At 37.0% G+C, this 22,626-nt stretch overlaps 2 protein-coding genes across 4 annotated transcripts in view; one reads left to right on the forward strand and one right to left on the reverse strand.

Annotated features, from left to right (window-relative positions):
* Positions 1-8,259: 8,259 nt before the first annotated feature.
* LOC126335285 (serine/threonine-protein phosphatase 2A catalytic subunit alpha isoform) lies at positions 8,260-19,162 on the reverse strand. 3 transcript variants are annotated; one of them, XM_049998372.1, is made up of 7 exons: positions 18,703-19,162; positions 18,519-18,629; positions 17,905-18,114; positions 14,569-14,832; positions 13,761-13,933; positions 13,218-13,325; positions 8,260-9,067 (listed from the first exon to the last, which is right to left on the reverse strand). In XM_049998372.1, exons 2-7 carry the CDS (start codon positions 18,618-18,620, stop codon positions 8,995-8,997), a joined length of 930 nt encoding a protein of 309 aa, XP_049854329.1. In that variant the 5' UTR covers positions 18,621-18,629; positions 18,703-19,162; the 3' UTR covers positions 8,260-8,994. The 3 variants fall into 3 exon arrangements, with proteins under 3 accessions (XP_049854329.1, XP_049854328.1, XP_049854327.1); XM_049998371.1 differs by having other exon boundaries at positions 18,835-18,953; XM_049998370.1 differs by having other exon boundaries at positions 18,732-18,953.
* The window catches only part of LOC126335284 (guanine nucleotide-binding protein subunit beta-2-like 1), a 71,281-nt gene continuing 67,788 nt past the window's right edge, over positions 19,134-22,626 (forward strand). The window contains exons 1-2 of the mRNA XM_049998369.1: positions 19,134-19,389; positions 19,873-20,081. Coding sequence (XP_049854326.1) covers positions 19,281-19,389; positions 19,873-20,081 — 318 coding nt within the window. The 5' untranslated portion in view covers positions 19,134-19,280. The remainder of the gene's footprint in view (positions 19,390-19,872; positions 20,082-22,626) is intronic.

The raw sequence follows: 22,626 nt of genomic DNA on the forward strand, positions 1-22,626 counted from the left end.
CGACGCAACAGATAAAGTTCATGTGTATGAAATTGTGACAAACAATATAATGTCATAAATCAACCATTACAAGTACGCTACTTCAGAATTTTAAATTTTTTGTTAATGTGAAAGGGGCTGGCGTGACAGTGTGGCCCCGGCGGTCTTGTTCATAAATCATATGACCTCTCCCTCTTTTTCCTCCTCCTCCTTACTAAGGTGGGTTCAGATTTACAAAATACTTATTTTTTCTTTGGCATCTGATTTGACTTATCTAGAATGGCAGAAGGAATCAATTTGACACCATCATAATTCCTCTTCTGAGAGGATGTAAATACTCTAATGATTAAGTGGCAAGAATCAGCAATCATTTTTGCATCTTGGCACCTGCTCATTCCAACATGCCACACTGTATATCATCATTCTTTGTCTACGAAAGACATTATTGAATGTGCATATGGGTTAAAGACTTTCTGATGAAGAAATGTCTCTTCGAGTATTTCGATACTGAATCAAAATTTGACTTTACTGATGAAAATGATTTTGTACTGGCAAAAAGTAAAGACGAAGGCAGTACTAGTGGAGGATTAAGATGCTCATCTATGTCAATCCTTACATCATCCATCACAGCAGAAATAGTCTAATGACACTACAAAGATGGTCACTAGCTATGGAACCGCATGGGATATTGTCAATTTATCCATCTTCTGGATGGACATCAGCTATGGACATTTTAAAAGAGAATTGACTACTTATGCTCCAAAGAGTAGGCAACTTTGTCATCAATGCCTTTCATCTTATTTTTGACAAAGCAATGATGAAACCACAGAATTAAATGCTTGAAAAGCACTAAAAAACAATGACTGGACCATGTCACTTGAGGAAATGAAAAAACTGACAGCCGTCATGTACACGGGGGTGTCATTTCTACAGAAGGTATGTCTGCAGATGATCTTTGGTTACATTCTTAGGAACCTACTTTCATCAAGGACATACAGCCTGATGTTTTCCCAGTATACTTTTAGAATTCTTGGTGTACCTGTGAATTCTAGGATGTTATGTCAAACGACATATTTCAGTTCTCGGATTTCTTCATTTCATTGAAAAATTGACCTGTGCTAAATGCCGCCAGCCAAAAAAATTGCTCTAGTATCTGAAATTTGGGGAAGTTCATGGAAAACAGTATTTATCCTTACCATCCTGGAGAAAATATAACCATACACAAAGCAACTATTACTAAGTAAAATAAAATGCTGATTCACGAACCTGACAAATGCAGTCTCAAAATTCTGGATATATGCCATGCTTTCCAATAACTTGGAATAAAGAGGACACCAATAGAGAGAATCAATCACTAAGAGAATATGTCATTCTGTATCTCATGCACCCAATTCAAAATAAAAGAAAAAAATATGACGATAAACTTCTTCATGGGTCTGAAACTTCAACAAGAAGCACCTCAAAGTACAGAAAACTTCATCTGATGGCACAATGAACAAGATCTATCGTGAAATCCCTGATGAGATAAAGAAGCCAAATACACTCCACTGCCATCCTGCATCATGACTGTATGCCAAGGAAAGATGAACTGAAATGCCATTCTTAGCAGTCTTCTTCAATATCTTTGACATGGTGGCACTGAATACATGGTTCATCTAAAAAATAACAAACAAGAAAAGCAACAAGTCCATACTTCTGCTGAAAAAATGATCTCAAGGTAACGACAGAGCAGGAAAACATAGAAAAGAAGAGGATACAGAATCAACATCGACTATAAGGCGGAAGTGGAAAATCAGTTTCTGCAATGGGAGCAAAACCAATGACAACTGTGTAAAGTGACAAATCAGAGGGTGGATACTGTGCGCATGCAACACAAATCACCTGTGTGAAGTGAGCCTGATTATAATGATCGGAGTAAAAAGTACAAAAAAAAAAAGCCATATGTAGAACACATGTGAGTATAATATACAATCTCAAAAGAAAGTGGAACTAATACACACCAAAATAAATATGAAAATATTTTATGCAAGCTCAAAACAATCCTTTTGCACAGTATCAGAAGAGTCAGAAACTCCGGCACTCTAGTGTTTAGGAATTGATCTAGAATGTGTAGTGCATTGGGAAGGAGGCCGAGTCCTTCTTAGGCTAATCATTTGAATTATTTTATGAGAAGGAAAGTTGCTTCTCATGATATAGCGGAGACACTGAGTTCGCAGGTAGGCAGAACAAAAAGACGCACTCAATTACAGCTTTCAGCCGTTAAGGCCTTCATCAACAATAGACACACATGCGTTCCATCCCCTTCCTTCTCCCCCCCCCCCCCCCCCCCCCCCACACACACACACACACACACACACACACACACACACACACACACACACACACACACACACACACACACACACACACACACACACACACACACACAGAGAGAGAGAGAGAGAGAGAGAGAGAGAGAGAGAGAGAGAGAGAGAGAGAGAGAGAGAGAGACTCCACAAACCTATGCCCCTTATCTGCTGCACATGTATTGGTATTTTCATCTTTTCGTTCCATGATGAGGCTGTTGAATTTCTTAATTATTTTAATTCATTTCTACATAGGAGATTAACCTAGTGTGTTTGCAATCTTGTACCAATTGATTTCTGATATTTTCTTTTGCATTGTAACATTACCTCACCTAGTCCTTCATTCGAATGAGTTCAGCATCTGGTTCACTATGTGAATACACCAGTCTTGCTGCTTCAGCATCTGGTTCACTATGTGAATACACCAGTCTTGCTGCTTCCTTCATTTCTCATCACTACTCTACCAGTTTTGAACACAAGCCATTTCTCTTTGCACTGTAACCACTCCTAAGTAGGCCTCAACAATGCAACTCTTCTTTTACACATTGTGTTACCTTCTAACACTGCCTGTACTTTGCTTTAAGCTGGCCCTGGAATGAGAGTTGTATGAGACACTACTCTCCCTCAGATAGCTTCCCATTACACTTAACACCTTCACAAGCTATATAAATTCCTCTTCCCATTACACTATTGCATGCTTCATTCCTTGTCACAACCCAGTTGCAAACCTTGTTCTGTACACCTACAATTACTTTCTATTCCATCACCAGTAAGTCCCATATCATATTCAATATACCGCATTATTACCTACCAGACGTTACAAACCCATTCAAAATACAGGAAAAGTGATACACAAGTAACGTATGAGGCAAGGTAAAACTGTCTGTGTCTTGGAAAATAATGTATCAATCATGCCTTCCACAGGTAATGTAATACTAGTGTCATCCAAGCACAGCTCACAAAACTACTACAAACTTGAAGTAGTCATCCTCTTTTGTCTCCAGTACATCCATTATTTTGAACATATTTGTGTGGGAGAGACGCACAGTGGCAGATCCTCTACACAGTTGGAAGAAACGCAGAAGAGGGCATGGCAGGTTGAAGTTTTGACTCTATCCAAAAGGTTTAAGATGGAGTAACTGGTGGCACATAGCTTGTGAAAGGCACGACCTAGGTTTGAGTATCACACCAGCACATAATTTTAATGTATCACACTTATTCAATAAAGCATTACTATTAGTGCACGATTTTTCTATCCACATACTGTTTATAGAACTTGGAAAAAACTGTTTACAGAATGACCCCAGAGGACACTGCTTCTGAAACTAAACTGTATTTGTTCTACTTAGGTTGGAAAAAAATGGTAAAAATTTAATTTAAAACAAGCAGTCTTCTTTCCTTCATGAAACACATTAAAAAAATTATCACATGGGAGAGAGCATTGTATTTTAATTGAGGATCAGAATAATAGTGTGGATGTAGCAATATGAACCCTTTATAAATCATGAACAAAGTATCCAAATGAATTTACCTTTGCCTAGGATTAACACTTTCTCAGGAACCTTTTTACTTAAGTTTGGACTAAATCCATACAAACAGCCCTAAGAAATAAAGTTGTACTCAACTTACATAAAAATACTGATGAATATATACATCAATGCTACAGATTCAATTGGTTAGTACAATAGAGGAACACACACAATTAAAAGACAAGCTAGGCGAGAAACTTCCAAGTATTATTGGCTACTCCAAGCAGGCTGTTCAGCTCATGTGCCCATCTAGGGGCAGCCAGGCAGGCTCCAACAGGCAGTTGCGTGCATGCGACTAATTTGCTGGCAGTCTTGCAGCTGCTTTGTAGAATATGCGATCGTACTCCATGGGCAAGTGCATATGGGCAGGGGTGACCAAGCAATTGGCACATGCAAAGAACGCATGCACTAGGGCTCTGTGGCAGGTAGCCTAGACTATCTGTGCCTGCACAAGCAAGATAAGGGGGGCCCTAGCCCTGTAGGGCAGCACTGGAACAGCCTGCCCCAAATGAATAGATGCCAAAACTATAAAAGACGAGAAGGAATGAGTGTTTACTGAGCATATTAAAACCACCTCTATTTTGCTTACTACATAATAGTGTTTGTCTCTAGACACAAACTTCAACAATGTATGGAAGAGCTTAATACATGAAGTTTGAAGCTAGGCCTGAAATTATGTACAAACAAGCAAGACAATCTACAAAAATTAACAATAAAGTCACAGAAGTATTCGGGTGCTTCATGTTTAGGATAGCTGAAGACAACTAGATGGACTACAAAATGGAAACAGAAGAGTAATGGCCTGGATTGTTTTTGGTAAGCTAAACAGAGTTTTCAAGAAGACTCTTCCACTGTGCTTGGAAATGAAAGTCACGAAGATCGCACTTTCCTTGATTTGACTTTGGACACCTACATGTTATGAAGTTTCAATGTGCAAAACCATTCAAAAGTTGAGGGAAGCTTAGCACCCAAGGAAGACGCATATTTGTAAATTGGTACGAGAGACAAGAGGAGTGAAACAAAAAAACAAATGTGTCAGCAGACAGACTTGAGCTGAAGAAAATTTATTACAACTGATGAAAATCAAATGCAGATGGAAGGGAGACATTGCTATGGGGATTGGATGGTAGATGGACCAAGTAATTTCTTTGCCAAGTTCCTAAAGAACGCACTGTCACGATAACCGAATGGAAGGGCAGGAAAAGACATTAGAAATCATGGAGGAGCAACATGGGTGCCTATCGTTGATGGCAATGCATGAAATATTATGGAGGTAACTTTTATTCACCAACAAATTTCGAATAGCTGATGCTGTAACTATTACCGAATTACACACCAAATGCTGTTACCAACCAAAGTAACCCCCCATTGCAATCGAGATTTACTGGATTTTAACATTATATACTGATTGCTGTTTGCACTCCCCTGATAGAACACTTTCTAAAATTTTAACAAGATTCCTAATATCCTCTAATCCTATCATCCTTTCCTCAGATGAACAAGATCTGATGACCATCATGTTACCCTTTCATTCGGCAAGTAGGTGCACTCAGCAACTTATGACTTATAGAGTATAGCAATCAGTTGTCCTTTTTTTAGATCTTATTAGGCAAATCCAGATTTCAGGTAGTAACTAGCCATTCTCAATGCACTATTTCCTATTCTCCGGATTTGCGTAATAAAATCTAAAAAAGGACGACTGCTGCACTCTAAAGTAGGGTATTTTGTGGCTGTGTGTACATACCTACACTGCTGCTTGGTAGGCAGACATTTAGCCCATAAGGACTGTTTTCCTTCTAGAGAAATTAGTACTAATATCAAAATTAAATCTTAACACACTAATCAAATGTGGAAATACCTAAATAAAAATGACAGCCACAAATTTATTTCAATAATTCTCTATAATCCAGGAATTAACTGTCTTGTGAACAAACCAACCCCCTTAATTAAAAAAAAAAAAAAAAAAAAAAAAAAAAAAAAAAAAAAAAAAAAAAAAAAAAAAAGCCCTATCTTTACATAAAATAGAGCTTTGCTAGCTTCATCACCTTTGTATTTGGCTAACAGGAGTGGATGGGATAATGGGTTCTGCTTATTACACATTCTAATCCCAAGGAACTATTTTGTCTGTTCTTCAAATTTTCCACTTTGAATATTAAATACTGGTTTTCTTTGTTAAAATGGGCATTTTAAAATGCCACTTGGTGTCACAGCTTTCTCATTTTTGTTTATCCAGCAAAATGGAAGTAATCATATATACACATTATGACCAAATGGTATAAAAGAAAATCAGTAGAAACTGCCGTTTACAAATTAGATTCTGAAAACAGATGGCACAGAAATAACTTTCGGCAGTGGTCATCTAATTTCATAACAACTAAAGAAAGTTTCAAAATTACAGAAGCCTAAAGCAAGTGTGTACCAAAAATATCAGTTTTTCGGTGTGCATTTTCTCACCAGACTAATCATTTCCAAGAGATGCCAATGAAAGTTCACAAAAGAGAAATATTTTGTAACACTGTATTTAAAATGGGTTTCAAGTTACGAAAAGACTGCTGCCTCTCCTTGTACAATAGTTTTCTATACAAGTTACTTATACTGACCAGTCATTTTCTGATATGTTACTAAAATTATGTTGTTTGCACCGAGGTTTAATTATGATACTGGTGTCATGGTTATACCGCATAAAATATATTGTGAAGCATGTGAATATCAGCTTGTGTTTTGCAAACTAATGTTTGCACAAATTATCACATCACCTGTTAGTGTGCAGTCACATTTTAACAAATCCATGCATGTTAAACAAAGATTCCAAGACTTACCAAGCGGGAAAGCGCCGGCAGACAGGCACATGAACAAAACACACAAACACACACAGAATTACGAGCTTTCGCAACTGGCAGTTGCTTCGTCAGGAAAGAGGGAAAAATGAAAGGATGTGGGTTTTAAGGGAGAGGGTAAGGAGTCATTCCAATCCTGGGAGCGGAAAGACTTCCCTTAGGGGAAAAAAAAGGACAGGTGTACACTCGCGCACACGCACGCACGCACACACATCCATATCCATCCGCACATACACAGACATATATATATATATATATATATATATATATATATCAGAATGGCTATTATCATACATCAGCCCATATTTGTTACTCCACTGTATGGCTCACTTGTGAACACTAATAAGCACAGCAGATGCAGATGTAGAAAAAGAAGAGATATGAAGTAAATTAAAATCAAAGAAAGTGCAAGCAACAACCATAGTGATAATTTAAACTGCTTGAGAAGCTGTTCAACAGGTAATCATACAGTATGCTTCATAACAATGTTAAATGAGAAATGGAAAACAACAAATAAAAACTGCAGAGAGGGTGAAGATCAATAACTTCCAACAGATCACGTCAATTTTCCATGTATGAAATGGTATTGTCACATCGATGGATAGATTAAGACAACATGTGAATTTCCAACAGCAAAGCAAGCATTCAGTGAGCAGAATACATCAACTGTGCCCTTCTAATAAGAATTTCACAATTTATTTCCTATAATCTCTTTTCCTACTTACAAATTATCTGTGAACCAGAATTACTGTCCTAAAAGGTCACATTACAGTAACACGGCAGTTCAAGGAACTTACAGGGTGAGTCTATTAGGAACAAATACGAAACATGCTTCAAAACACACATTCCCATTCTCATCAACATGTTCATTCTGGGTTTTGGTACACGATGACTTAACAGGTTAGAACTGCCAAAGCAAAAAATAGTATTCTTAATCAAAATTCACATAGTATTTCAATAAAATAATACAAAGAAATGGAAACATAGGAATTCTCAAAGTCAGAAAACATTTTGGAATAGCATGTCAGCATTTACCACACTGGATACCGACTGTGACAAAGTGCAAAACTAGTGCTGCAGAGTATTATTAAAATATACCACATGAACGAAAATTTGACAGACGAAAGTACTGGGAATGTCCAATACAAAGTATAGTGAAGAAGTAGAAAAGATATTGCTTTGAGTAAAGGAAACATAAGTTTACAGTTTTCAGCATATTTTATAAACATTTATAACATTCTCAGCAGAGAAGACTCTGCCTTGCCAATTAATAAAATGATAAATTAAAACAAAATTATAAAAATACGAGTTCTTACATGAGGATAGTTAATTATTTTTACAAAAGTAATCAATAAAGTAGGAAAATTGAGTCAAGGACAGAAAAAAAAATCATTAAATAAATTCCTTCAAGGCAGGTAATACTTACAGCCTCTTGTATATAACAATAAAAACTGTAATGTGAACAGTCTGGATGAGAATTATTTAAAATACTGTCAAAATTATTTAAACAGACTGTATTCTCAAGAAGAAAGGCCTAGGGCAAGGGGAGTCGATGTGATCAAGACACTGTGCAAATACAATAGATTTATTATGCATCATTATGCAATTTTAAAAAGATAGATAACTCTTACGAGTCATAATAACTAATAATACAATACGCAACACAGCGTTCAGTTTACAATACAATCAATACATGGAAAGTTTGTAGAAAACAAAAGAATGTGTGTCCACTTAGAAGGACTACTCCTAAAACGCATCAGACAGGCAGGGAAATCAGCATTCCGCAAGACATCCCTCAGCCATGGGCGACTCTCCAGGTTGCTCAGAATGAACACAGCAGCAAACTCACGTATTATGTACCAGTCATATTTTGCTACTGGAGACGAATAGGTACAATCCTACAATGCTATGCAGATGGCCCCCTCCTTCCAGCATGGTTCAAAAGAGGCACATCAACATAATAGAGCCTCTGTAATTGCAACAGCACAGTATGATCTCGTTACAGCATCTCTTAACAAGTCCGTCACTCCTACTTCACCAGAAGATTCAACTGGAAAAATGTAGTGGAAAGGAAAAAAGGTGGAGACCTAACAGGAATTCCTAGTCCACACACTTCCAATACCAAATATTCACACAGAAGGAACAGGATAAAAATAATCAGGAACACCATGCAGTAACGAGATTTTACTGTACCACCAGGGACACGCACAGTATTTATTTATATATGTATATATAATATGGTATGTATGTATGTAATGTATGTGACTGGATGAGGTGAAGTGCAACAGCAGCAATAGCAGCAACCTAGAGGAAGTAATCTGGTGTCCGCCGTGTGACATGAGGCTCTCCACGTCTCGGAGCTGGGTCAAACTGCAGGCTGCAAGAAAAGCAAGTGTTACACGGTACTACTCATTTCGCAAACTGTTTTTAAATCAGGTATTTACACATACTATTTATACAATATATGAAAAAAAAATTCTTGGATAGCCGAGGTATCTAATGTAGTGTGCAATAACAAATTTGTTCTCCTGCAGCGTCCATCTTTATACGAGACACGAGATGATGCAGTTTTTTTAACAAAGAAAGAAAAAATGCAAACAATTAGAATAAAGCCTTTATGGAAACTTGGAGCTTCAAGTTTTTGTTTAACAATGAGTTCAATAAAGTGAACAATATGAAGTGTGATTTCATTGTGCCTGCCACATGACAATAAATAAATAAAAATAAAACCTAATAAGGATTGAAATTTGGAGTAACAGCAGTTCCTATCTCAGCTTCAACTAAGTTGCAACTGTTATTCGGACTTACAGTAATCATGTTTTTACTTTAAGCCTCCCAGGGTTATACCACACAGATCTCTACAATCAAGAGATATTTCAGGTGGGTTCAGCATTACACACTGAACAAGCAACACATTTACTGATTATAGCTTGTAATGATTTGCATGAAGGTATTTAAAGTATCAGTACGTTTTCAGAGTATTGTGTAATAAATGAAAGAGTCAATCTTGCAGGAAGTTTCATCATTAAATTTCTTTTTTGGGAGTTATTCTTTAAGAACAGATCTTATTTAAGAAAAGCTAACCTCCAGTGTGTAGGCATGTAGCTACATACATGTATGTTCCTATGTAGCCATGACCTCTGCTCATTCTTAATTTCATAACTGCAGCAATTTGCAAAACAACTGTAGTGTTGAAATAAAATGAATTATCACACTGCACTGTAAAGAGCACAGTATCTTCTCCTGCACACTACCATTTCACAGTCATTAAAAAAGAGGTCCGTTCAAAAAGCCTTTAATACATGTTTTGTTAGTTTTCTTGTCATCACAAGAAGTATAACATAACATACTGAACCAGTTTTTAACCAGTGTACTCACCGTATACCAAAGTGCAAAATTTACATGCAGACATTTATGTGAAAGGTTGCCAGACTGAATCATTTGGACACATTACCAGAGGCAATTGGAAGACTAAAATATCATTCAATTTGCACCTCATGTGTAGGAGATGAAACCAAGTAAATATTGACAAATATACCATATTTACTCGAATCTAAGCCACACTTTTTCCGGTTTTTGTAATCCAAAAAAAAAACCACCTGCAGCTTAGAATCAAATGCAAAGTAAGCGGAAGTTCTGAAAAATGTTGGTAGGTGCCGCCACAACTAACTTCTGCTGTCGAATATAGGTAGCTCTACACAAAAAAAAGAAAGAAAGAAAGGTGGAAGACGAGCTTTTCTTCTCTGCCCCGAGTTTCCATATTGTTAATCTTCAAATGTAGTAGCATTACAATGTACTAAGAAAATTCGACTGGCAAGACTGTTGGGATGTTGTCAATATTGCCAACTATACATTCTGAATTTTCTCCTACCTGCGAGAAGAGATGGTTGCTAATAGAAACTTTTATGAATTGTTTATCACATGCAGTATTCTCTTCACCATAAAAAGAATATGAATATAAACATTTTGCCATGTATTCTTTCGTGTTTACTGCTATCTCATTTAAATCCCATCTGCATAATAAATTACGAAACTGAAGTGAGACAACAGCAAACGCGGAATTATATACATATAGCAAACGTGGAAGAATACACACATCATGTCATGTTTATATTCGTATTATTCTTATGCCTAATAGTGATAGAGTCAGAAATGAAGCACAGCAAATGACTAGATTTTTAAATGTAAGTTGACTAATTTCAGTGCAGAATGTAATGTAGTAAAGAGGTGTCTGCAAAGATTTTCAAACAGAAAAAATTTTTTGTTACACTCTCGTTCAGAACAGCTATCATATGCAATCTATTATTTGGTTCTTGTTGATCATAATCAAAGAAAGCAGCTGTGTAAGTAACAACAAATAGCAGTCTCTTGCCATTGTTTCGCTAATGAGACAATTCCTCTCTCTTTTTTTAAATTGTAAGCAGCGATAGCGTGCACAAAAGCAACCCATGCCATGAGCGCCGACAGGCCGTAAACACTCATTATCAGAGTGCAACAAACAATGCACTACAGTATAGTAATGCATTTTCAGCTAAGAGTGAAGTAAACACCTATAACAAAGAGAACGGCACTTATCAGGTCAAAGAAAAATAAGCAATCAATTCAAACCAGACGAAGCATGTGAAAAGGAAGGGTACCCGAATAAATACAGACGGAGCGCCTGACGCACAGCAATTGCTACCTGGTAAACCTTAACTGCTAAGCTTACAAGTTGAACTAAACTATTGTAACTGTATCGTCATTCATTCGACCTAAATTGTGTCTCATATTGCAATGGACCAACTTTGTTCTGATTTAGAGGTGCGGCCTATAACTTTTCTCTCCCCCTGAATTTCGGGTCTCATTTTTCAGGTGCGGCTTCGATTCGAGTAAATACGGTAAGGGCAGAATCTTATCGTCACTTTGTCGAACAAGAATTGCAATGCTTGCAGCAGTCTGTTGCAAATGCCAGTTCCCAAGACTTTCTCAATATTGTTTCACAAAAAAGAATTCCCATTGGCAGTTTGGAAATGCTCCGAATTCTTGAGAGCATTTCTGAACTGCAAATGTCTTCCTTTAATTTGACCAGGTGGGGATACCAGACACTCAAGAATGGGTCATACAAGTGTACTGTTCTTTTGCAGATGAGCTACACTTTCCCAAAGTTCTCAAGCATACACGAGTATCTTTTTTTATATTTACGTGCATTATCTTATATATTTCCACATTAGATCAAGGAGCTACTCGTCATAACAAACAGAAGTTCTGTTCAAGCTGTCCTGTATCCTTGAACAGTCACTTGACAATGACAGTTTGCCACATACTACAGTCCTTAGTAAACAGTAGCAGAAAGCTACTCATCCTATCTGACAGATCCTTCAGGTATACAAACTGGAGCAGTCCTATCACACATCCCTGTAGGAATTCTGATATTCTCTTTGCCTGTGATGACCACCTGCCATTTAGGACTGTGTGTTCTGTTTAAAGTCTAAGTCGCTCACAATCTGAAAACCTATTCCATATGCTTCGGGTCTTCATTAACAGTCTGCACTCCGGAACTATGTCAAATGCTTTCCGTAACTCTAGAAATACAGAATCTGCCTGCTGCGATGGTTGCCACCTTATGAGGAAACAGCACACAGAGTTTGTGACATTTTTGAAATCCATGCTGATCCACGCACAGAAGCTTTTCTCTCTATAGGTGTACCATGATATTTTACAAAATAAAAAAACACACTATTTGTGACAGGGAACTGGGCTTTTATGAAGCATTACAGTTCCTCAAAACTTATGATATATCTAAAGGAAATAAAATTTATGTTCTGTAGGAGTGACCTCTTTTCAGAACATGTAAGGAGGTGCATGTGAGAGCCAGCGGTGGTATTATTTACTGTAATTAAGTTACCTTTGAGAACTGTCATGTATAAACTACAGGTCACATTTATGAAAGCATCAAATCACTGAAAAACAGTCAATTTCATGTGGAAGTAATAAATGAAAATAGTGTGACCCGTTCAAGTAAAATAAGAAATACCTGGAGTTTGAAACCTATTCTTCTCAAAGTCCAGACTGCTCACAATTGTATCACCACAAGCATCAGGCACGCAGCACACAACATTGTTTCATTAACATAGTTACTACAGTATGTTGAGTACAATGCATTCCACACATATTCAAAAATGTATATTGGAAACGTGCAGGATAGCCAGTTTGGCAAAAGAAAGTGAAGAGTCTTGTAAATGGCAGAACTTTCATGCTCTCAAATTTTAGACTGACTAGCTTATATGTAAATCTTCCACCCTGCTCTTTAATCTGTGCCCACTATTACTTTTCTAATTGTAATACCATTTTGTTTGAGAGACGTATCACTCATTATGTGGGGACTCTTAGTGGCCCTGAGTGAATCCTACTTCAACACACCAGTCTCTTCAGACAATTTCATTTAAGCCAACAAAGGTATAAAGCATAGTCACTAATTTTGTGATTATAAAACAATATACCATTTTTTCAGAATAAAATAAATGACTGCCTAGCAGTGATATACTTACAACGAGTACTTGAGAGCATCATCCAGTTCCATTATAGCCGCTTGATTCCCGCAACGGTAACAGTAATTTGGAGCAGAGAAGATTGTAACAACATTGCGATCGTGACACCTGAAACACACAACTTTGATTTAGAAAGTATGTTTTTATTTTATTAAACTTAATTTATAATCATCGAATAACATACTCAAATTTGAAAAGTCCTATGCAATAATCATCATCTCTAATCATACCCTCCAACAAATCAAATACTCTAGATTCGCTTTTCTTCATCTCTATTTTGATCACAGTGAGTCTGACAGCTCTGGCATTTTCATCAGCCCACAATGCAGAGAACTGCTACAATATTGCACAGTATCCTGTATCAACAGTCCCCTCTGACCATCATGCAATTTCAAACTTTATCACCCACAGTTCATCTAGTACAGTCCATTCTGCATACAATTTTAAGATTTTTATAAATTATGGAATTGTTGTACTCAATTCTACACAATCAAGTTCTTGCAACACACAACTGGTATTACAATCTCCAACAAATTTTCCTACCAGTTATAGCCTTCCATTACAAGTTGATGTGCACGAGACACCAGTGTCAGGCCATTTGAGTGATTGAATGTCTCCGAAATATCCTGTCCGAAGGTGTAACCGGCTCCACGAGGTGATATGCCCCAACCACCTCTGTCATCCGGATCAGACCAAAGCAAGTCGCACATTGGACCCTGTTAAATCATAAAGGAATGACAGATCACCAAACTTTCATACATGTAACAAGAAACGAATCCTAAATTTTTGATTTTGCAAAGTGAAGAGAAAATTTCATATACATAACAAGTACATCATAGTTGAAACATGGATGGTCTACTATACATTGTGCATAAAAAAAGGGGGGGGGGGGGGAAGAAGGATGGAAGAATAAAGAAGAGGATATAATCTTCACAGTAAGAAGGTAACTGTGATCAATTTTCATTTAACCTGATACTAGAAATGGGAGCATACAATCTGCCTTGCTGTTTTACATCATTGTCAACTTTCATACAATTACCCTAATGTCCGATATTAAGTAGCTTTTGTAACATTTATTTCCATATTACCACCACCACCACCACCACCACCACCACAATAATGCAACCAAGAGATATAATTTAGAACCAATACACCCCAATACTGAGATTCAATTTCATATTACAAACTTCAATTCAAAAGGTTATATACACTTAAAAACAACAGTTCAGGTTATCTCAAATGACGGATAAGCAATGATACTCCGAGTTATAGCCATGTTCTGCACCACATTTTTCCTTCACTCATTAGATACTAATTAGGTAATTTCTATATCCAAGTTAATATCACTTACCTCATGTGGAACTTCCTGCAGGCGATCAAGTGCCCGTATATGATCAAGCGTATCAATTGATGGTGAAAGGCCACCATGCAGACAAAAAATCTGCCCATCAACAAGGGCTGTCAAAGGCAGGTAATCAAACAAATCCGTGAAGAATTTCCACACATTAGCATTACCATACTTGCGCAAACACTCATCATAAAAGCCATAAACTTGCGTAATTTGCCGTGATTCATGATTGCCACGAAGAATAGTTATTCTTTCTCGATAACGAACCTGCAAGGAAGATACAGTCATATGCTTCATTCGATTCTATGGGATGATTGTTTAATGTTCTAACCACTATGCAGCTCTTAATATGCAATACTGTTATATTTAAGTATCCTTAAAGGAACGAGACATTGTTTCAAAATCTTTTTACACACACTTATGGAAAAAAAATCAATTCAATAATTTACCATATGTTTCTGTGAACAATCTTTAATAAAGGCACTTGCTAGTAAAGCTGGCAAATTATTAAACTACAATAACAATGCAAAAATATACTATAAATTTAACTTGCTCCTTTTCTACAAAGATCTGTAGTTCCTGTGATTTCAACAGGTTTGTTATTCATTACACACTTGTAAAATTAACGTTTATTACCCTAAACCCAAGTAATCCCTTTAGTATGCAACTGCACCTCCAGCCACTTAATCTACTGTGCACTGTAAACTACAATTTCTTCACAGCTTTATCTATACTACTATATAAAGACAATGTTTAACATTTTCCCCAAACACTTAACACATTTCTTGACTGATTCACTTTAAATTTTTACTCAATACTATAAAAAAAATTGAGACAGATGATATTTTTTTTTAAGGACAATGTACAAATATAAAGATGACAGAGAGATAAAATGCCGTGCTGTGAAAATGCGTGGTTTCAATTCCTGTCTCGCAGTCAGTTTTAACAGAAAATATAGAAATCATACTTATGGCTTAGTGGCTTATGATTAGAATACTACTATGGAATCTGTAACGTCTGTAATTTTGTAATCCTACCCATTCGCAGATTAAAACTAAGCAGGATAGCAGATCCAGCAGCTGGAGAGGCCTCTCTCACCCCCCCGTGTACCAATGATCCCAGCCGATTTAACCATTAATTTTAATGCAACTTCAATTCATAATCAAGGTTTTGTTTGAATTTCTAATAAACAAGGTTCCAGGTCAGAGAGAGGATATGAACAGAGAGGGGGAGGAGATTAACAGGGGGGAAGGGAGGGGGAGAGAGAGAGAGAGAGAGAGAGAGAGAGAGAGAGAGAGAGAGAGAGAGAGAGAGAGAGAGAGAGAGAGAGAGAGAGAGAGAGTATTAATAAAACTGTCCACCACCATTACATTCACACAGGAGACCCAATATTCTGATAGTAAAAAGGGTGATAGGGTGACATCACTGTAACCACACAGGTTGATAGTCCTACAGCTACTTTGTAGAACAAGTAAGAATAACGTGTACTCAAAGACGTGTTAGCCACTTTGGTGTCAATCTTTATAAGGCACAGTCAGCATTCATGAAGATGTTCAAGAAGGAAATCTTTTTGAGCAAAGTTAAAATCATGTCTTGTTGGGAAAAGCTTCTTCCATGTAAGTGAATATGTTAGAATTACTAGACCCCACTTACTGCTGAGCAATATTTAATCTGTTCTGATGTAACAGAAAATGCTACATATGTTTTGCCAAAGAGAACGTTTCTGCTTTTGGTTTTCCGTTTTCGCTGTTCCAGGTGCAGTGCAATACATCTCCTTGGAGAAGGGATTTAGTGCAAGGTTACTTGTGAAGGGTATAGCAACGGCAGGTGTGTGTGCTATACTTTTCAACAGTTTTATGTAATTGTTTACTTTATCAGAAGTGTAATATAAAAAAGTATTGTGTTATAGTGATATCACTTTTTAGATTACTTTTAAAGTTAGTAATATCTTTATAGACAAGGTATATGTGGTTCTCTTTCCTATTCATGTACCAAGGTGGCTAAGCCCGTGAACGTACTGGACAGGGATTCTGGGGAAGGAGTGCTTGGGCACAGTCTGGTCATCCTGACTTGCATTTACCATGGCTTTCTCAAGTTGCCAACACAAATACTGGGATGGTTCCATTGATAAGGCCATGGCTGAATTCCTGTCTTATCTTTGCCTAATTCTATTATGCTTCGTTGTTTTACATATGTATTTATTCTTTATTAACTGTGTATAACATACCCAAAACTGTCGTACTGAATGGTTCAATGATGAATAAGTAAGCAGTACCACTAGCCACATGAGACATGTTATACAGTATTCTTAATAAAAAAAAAAAAAACCTACAGTGTATACATGAAGATAATTTTAAATCGTTAACCAAAATTGGAACATTTACATTCAGGAAACATGTAGAACACACATTTCCAAAAGCGTAACAGAAATTGTGTTGCAGTTAACACCTACTTTTCAATGTTCAGTTCCATTTTGATTCTAGCATGAATAAGCATAAAATGGGAACTGAAACTTTACACAGAAATAGCCCTAATTAAGATAAATCGTGGCTACTGATTACTGGACCAACAAGTGGGAAAACAACATTCAAAAACAGATCTATGCCTACAGTCCTCCTTTCAATCCTTAAGTGATAATGGAGTGATCAGTGTGAAGTCTGAAGGCTAAGAGGAGGATCCTCCCTCCTCCGAAGTCTAGGTTTGGTTGTAAGAGAAAGTTATCATAGTTATCATGAGTTAGTAAAGCCAATGAAAATGACTGCACAACCAAGTTTCTGGTAACACACTGCACTGCAGTGTAGCCTAATGTCTGCGCCATATTTGATGCACTTTTCTTCATAAAAACTGCAAGATAAATTACAAAAAGCCTAAATCATATAATAGACAAGTCTACAATGTGTACCAAGGTAGGCGTACAATACACTCTCGTACCATCAATGGTTGGCATAATGAATGCACATTTGCACTATATTAAACAAAAGAACACTATTCGCAATGAGTGACTAAACTTCACAGACAACTAAAATGTGTACAACAAATTAGATGTACAATCCAGTGATGGCAGTCATAAAACAGACATTTCTGGTGAAAACATGTGGCACTAATTTTACAACTTACGTCTATGGTTCACATAAATATCACTTTCATTGTAATGTGTTGGTTTACTTTGATACACCAAGCATCTGAATTAATTTTTTTGTTTCATACAAGCTCTTATTAATTATGTCCTTGTGTATATTCTTATAACAATCGCTATGTGTGGTAGGGTGATAAAACTATTTTATTTTTAACATAACGTTAATAATTGTGCACAGAAATTTAAAAAAAATTAACACGTACCTTCAAAGCAACTAAAAGTGTCACTGTCTCCACGGAGTAATAGCCACGATCAACATAATCTCCCATGAAAAGATAATTTGTGTCTGGAGAGCGGCCACCTATTCGAAACAGTTCCATCAAGTCGTGGAACTGTCCATGGACATCGCCACAAACAGTCACTGGGCATTTCACTTCTTGAACATTGGACTCTGTTGTCAATATTTCTTTCGCCTGAAATTACAGTTGAAGATCACACCTTAATACATTTTCTGCGTTACGGGCACAACACAGTTAACTCTACAAAAGTACTAAAAATTATAGCGCAGACACTAAATTCTTGACCACGAATTTCTCAACACTAAACTAAAATCCGAACACGTTAACAAGATTTAAATGCAAGAACCGTTAACACAGTTTCTTAAAGATGTCAATGTAAGCAGTATAACACCAAACTAATCAGTTACTAGTACCACACTAAACATAGGTCTAAATATGAATGTTGCACGAACTAACGTTTTATCGGGCTTCATGTTTCGCTCAGGCCTTTAACTCAATACAGCTACGAAATAACATTGATGTGTGAATGCATCTATTGATTTCTTTACGCAAGGGCATTTATGCTTAAATTCACTTACCTTTTCGCAGAGAGTTTTTACTTGACTTTCTGTCAGTTGTTTGCATTCATTTAATTGTTCTATCCATTGGTCCAATTCTTTCAACGATGCCTTATCTTCCATTGTGCAGGCCTACAGAAACGTAATCAATGTTACTACTTATAAACACTGAAAACAAACTACAAACACAGGTTAACAATACTACCAGCACTCAAAATGGCCGATGATTAGAACCTTGGGTGACGTCACTGTTTGAATGCTGACATTCGATTTTCGCGGAAATTGCTATAATATCGAATAAATAACGTAACTAAATAGCATGCATATACTGGCTTACTTCGCGGAAGCGATCAACATCCGCTATTTACTGTTAGTAAGCGATCTTTCTTTCTAGTAGTCTTTTTACGAGCGTTTATTTCTTCGTCCGTCCCAGCAAAACTGAAACCAAAGATTATATAACAAAGTGATTCCAAATATTAGCCTACAGTTACAAATAACTAGCCGATAACCGGTACTGCATTTACTCGAAGTATGTTAATACTTAATTTTGATTCACACTGCAATTACTCATATTTCTACAATATTCATTGACACATTAATAAAATGAAATTGTCATTAGAATGTGAAATATCTGTGGTTGTGTACTTTGCATGTCCCAGTTCCCCCCACTATTAGCTCCGCCAAGCGGCATCTGACGTTATTCGGCACACTGCAGAGGGAATTCTGAAAGGTGGTAGCGTATGTGTCGCTTGTTGTTTCTTTAATGGTACAGAGAAAACGCAAATGACTGAATCTCTTGTTCTTCGTGGGACTCTAAGAGGTCACAATGGCTGGGTTACGCAAGTTGCAACCAATACAAAATACCCTGATATGATTTTATCGTCGTCTAGAGGTAATGTTAAATTTTAGGTCGTTTTATTACTGGCTTTAAATATGCTATTTAGAGCACCCCTGTTGCAGGCGTCCCCAGTTTTATTGTAGACAGAAGCGGTGTGGTAGTTTCGCTACAATCAGATTCAGTTATGGGAATGACCGAATTGCAGCTGTCTCGTTCTTTCAAACATTTAATATGCGCGCCGCAAACAATCGCGACGGTGTTGTTTAGAGTGAATTTAGTTCTCTTTTAAAAAATCAGGATGATAAAGATGAGAGGAGCCATATGGGACCCTTTCAGTAATGTCCTGAGTTTTCGGTGGCACCAGTCGTTTGTAACAAAAGAGAAGGAAACTTGCCTTCTATTTAAAATTAAGTTCTATTTTTGTACTAAATGTTGTATTACAATAATAATTACCTCAGCGTTTGTTGCGCCCTTGTGTGATGCACCATATGATGCAGGCATATGGTAACTTGATGTTCTCGTTCTCTTCATTTTCAGACAGGTCTTTGATTCTCTGGAAGTTGACACGCGACGATACAAATTTTGGAGTACCACAGAAGAGACTACAAGGCCACAGCCACTTCGTAAGTGATATTGTAATTTCGACAGATGGACACTTCGCTCTTTCTGGGTCGTGGGACAAGACACTACGGCTGTGGGATTTGTCCAAAGGAATAAGCACTCGTCAATTTGTGGACCATACGAAGGTATTTATAAATGAATGTTGTTGTTACTACGCAACGTACTTAGTTTCCGATTAACATTGCCCATTGTTGGGCGTATGCCTGATATCTACACGCAGTTAAGATTGTATGGAACCTCGCTGTTGAAATATTAGTCAGTGTCAACCCACTATAGAAAGAATGATTTTCATTAGCTAACAGGAAATGTGTCTGACAGGCACTGTAACAAATGTTGCTTTTCTGCAAAGAGATAGCTAACTTATTAGAACAATGAACAAGCAGAACAACAATTCACTAATCACCACTATCAAGTAAGGTTTCCACTATGTAATACTTTTGTGAGTACTTGTTAATGAAACTATAAGAATACATGAATTATTTTAAAAAAATTGTCAGGGGTAAGCTTTAAATTTAGATATTTTACTGAATTAATCCATTACTCTCAACACTTCACACACTTGTATGCAGTGTTCATGTTCTGGTAAGGGCAGAGACTGGACTTCCTCTTTGTACATATCAGGAGATTTGTAGGCCTAATTACTTTGCTGATGTACTTTGATCCTGTTCCTGTACTGTTCCAGTTTAATGTGCATCTGTTTTACAATTAGTTTATCGTACAGCTGAATCAGCCTTTCTCATGATGCATAAGTGAAAGACCTAGGGGTTGCTTTTTCAGGAGAAAAACAAGGATCACAATCAGAATGGTCGGGAAATAAATACTATGCATCCATTTACTTTCCATCAGCTTCTCCTGCATCATAGCAAGTTTCTCTTCAAAATTTGGATCATCCCATACATTACTTCTTTTCCTCTTTTTCATGACATAGATCAAGCCCGCTACCCATATAACATTATTATTATTTTTTTTAAAGGAGAGTTCTCTTAACTTAGCAGAATGTCTAAAAGAAGAGGCAATTAGATGTGCCTGCTTCTACTCACCAGAAATAAAAGATCACTTTTAGGAATATTTGTCTAATAGAAACACAACAAAACTTTAGTAACTGGATAAATGTCTTTCACATACATTGTAATGCCAGCCGTGCGGTTCTAGGCATTTCAGTCTGGGACCGCGTGACCGCTACAGTCGCAGGTTCGAATCCTGCCTCGGGCATGGATGTGTGTGATGTCCTTAGGTTAGTTAGATTTAATTAGTTCTAAGTTCTAGGGGACTAATGACCACAAATGTCCCAACCCATAGTGCTCAGAGCCATTTTTTTTAGACATTGTAATATTTGAGGAAACAGTTATTACTTTACTTTTGACTGGCACCATTAACAAAGACTAATGCCACAATACTGGCAAAGGAATTGTATGAAGCAACAGAGGCATTCCTGCCGACAGCACAGTGTTGTTAGTCCAACAAAACAAAAACACGTGTGTCCCTCGTGCACGTAATTTCTTTTGGGATTAAGGAAAAGGGGGGGGGGGAGGTGTTGAGACATAGTTGCCTCAAGGTTCTATTATTAATATATTCCTTAGGTGAACAGATGCCTGTGGATAAATGTGATCAAGATGTTGGACTCCCATTGGCCATTAAACTGATATTCCGTTCACATATGTCTTTGTCTCACAGTAATATTTTGGAATATGTTAGTTTAATATGGTTTGTAGGTAACGTAATGTGCCAGAACAAAGGCTTTGTAAAAGGAATCCACTTGTATCACTCTTTGTTCTAGACTTCCTTCAGGTATTCTTGGTTGACAATGGACCTCTTTCAAGTAGTTTCATTCAACCTAACAGGCCACTAACAGCGATCTGATGGCTGCAGCTTATCATGAATGTGTCTGTACAATTTCTTGTACACATTCAAAATTCATACTGTGTTTAGTAAGTGAAGGAAAATAAATTGAATCTAATTAGTTCACCTTTGCAGTGACTTATTATTAAATATCTGTCCAGGAAGTTAAATATTCAGCTGCAATTTATTGTTTCACAATGATCTCCAGTCTGAAGACATCTCTGCATAAGTCTGTCCTTCGTAAGCCTGATATCTGTGTAACATCCTCTTATATCTGCTATGTGTATTCAAGTTACGCTTTTCTCTATAATACTTACCTCCATTGCATAATTGATTAATCATTGCTGTTTCAGGTGCGTCCTATCAACTGCCCGTACTTTGTCATGTTTTACTGCACATTTTTCCCCCTTAATTCGATTCAGCACCTTTTCAGCAGTTTAATGATCTACCCATCAGTATTCTTTGGCAACATCACATTCCAAAAACTTTCTCTTCTCTGGATTGACTGTCTGCTCTTAATTTTCATGTGTCTACAGTCAATATTTTCCAAAGAGTTGTTAAAATGTCATTGCAATGGTTCTTGTGCAGTAAATCTGTGTTGTGGGAGGAAAGGGGGAGGGGAGATCAGCAAATTCATTTATTAAAACCCCAGAGAAGACTGATTATCAAGATGTGAGTGGCTTTCCATATTGCTCACCTGCCTCATTTTTGTCTGCTTATTTCAGTTATTACATTTGTAATGATCAAATGGACAGATAGTACAACTCTCTTTGCTAATAGTCTTAAGTCATATTCTAACTTCAGCTATATGGCTAAATAAAACTTCCAATA

This window comes from Schistocerca gregaria, chromosome 2 (genome assembly GCF_023897955.1).
Source record: "Schistocerca gregaria isolate iqSchGreg1 chromosome 2, iqSchGreg1.2, whole genome shotgun sequence".
Classification (NCBI taxonomy): Eukaryota; Metazoa; Arthropoda; class Insecta; order Orthoptera; family Acrididae; genus Schistocerca; species Schistocerca gregaria.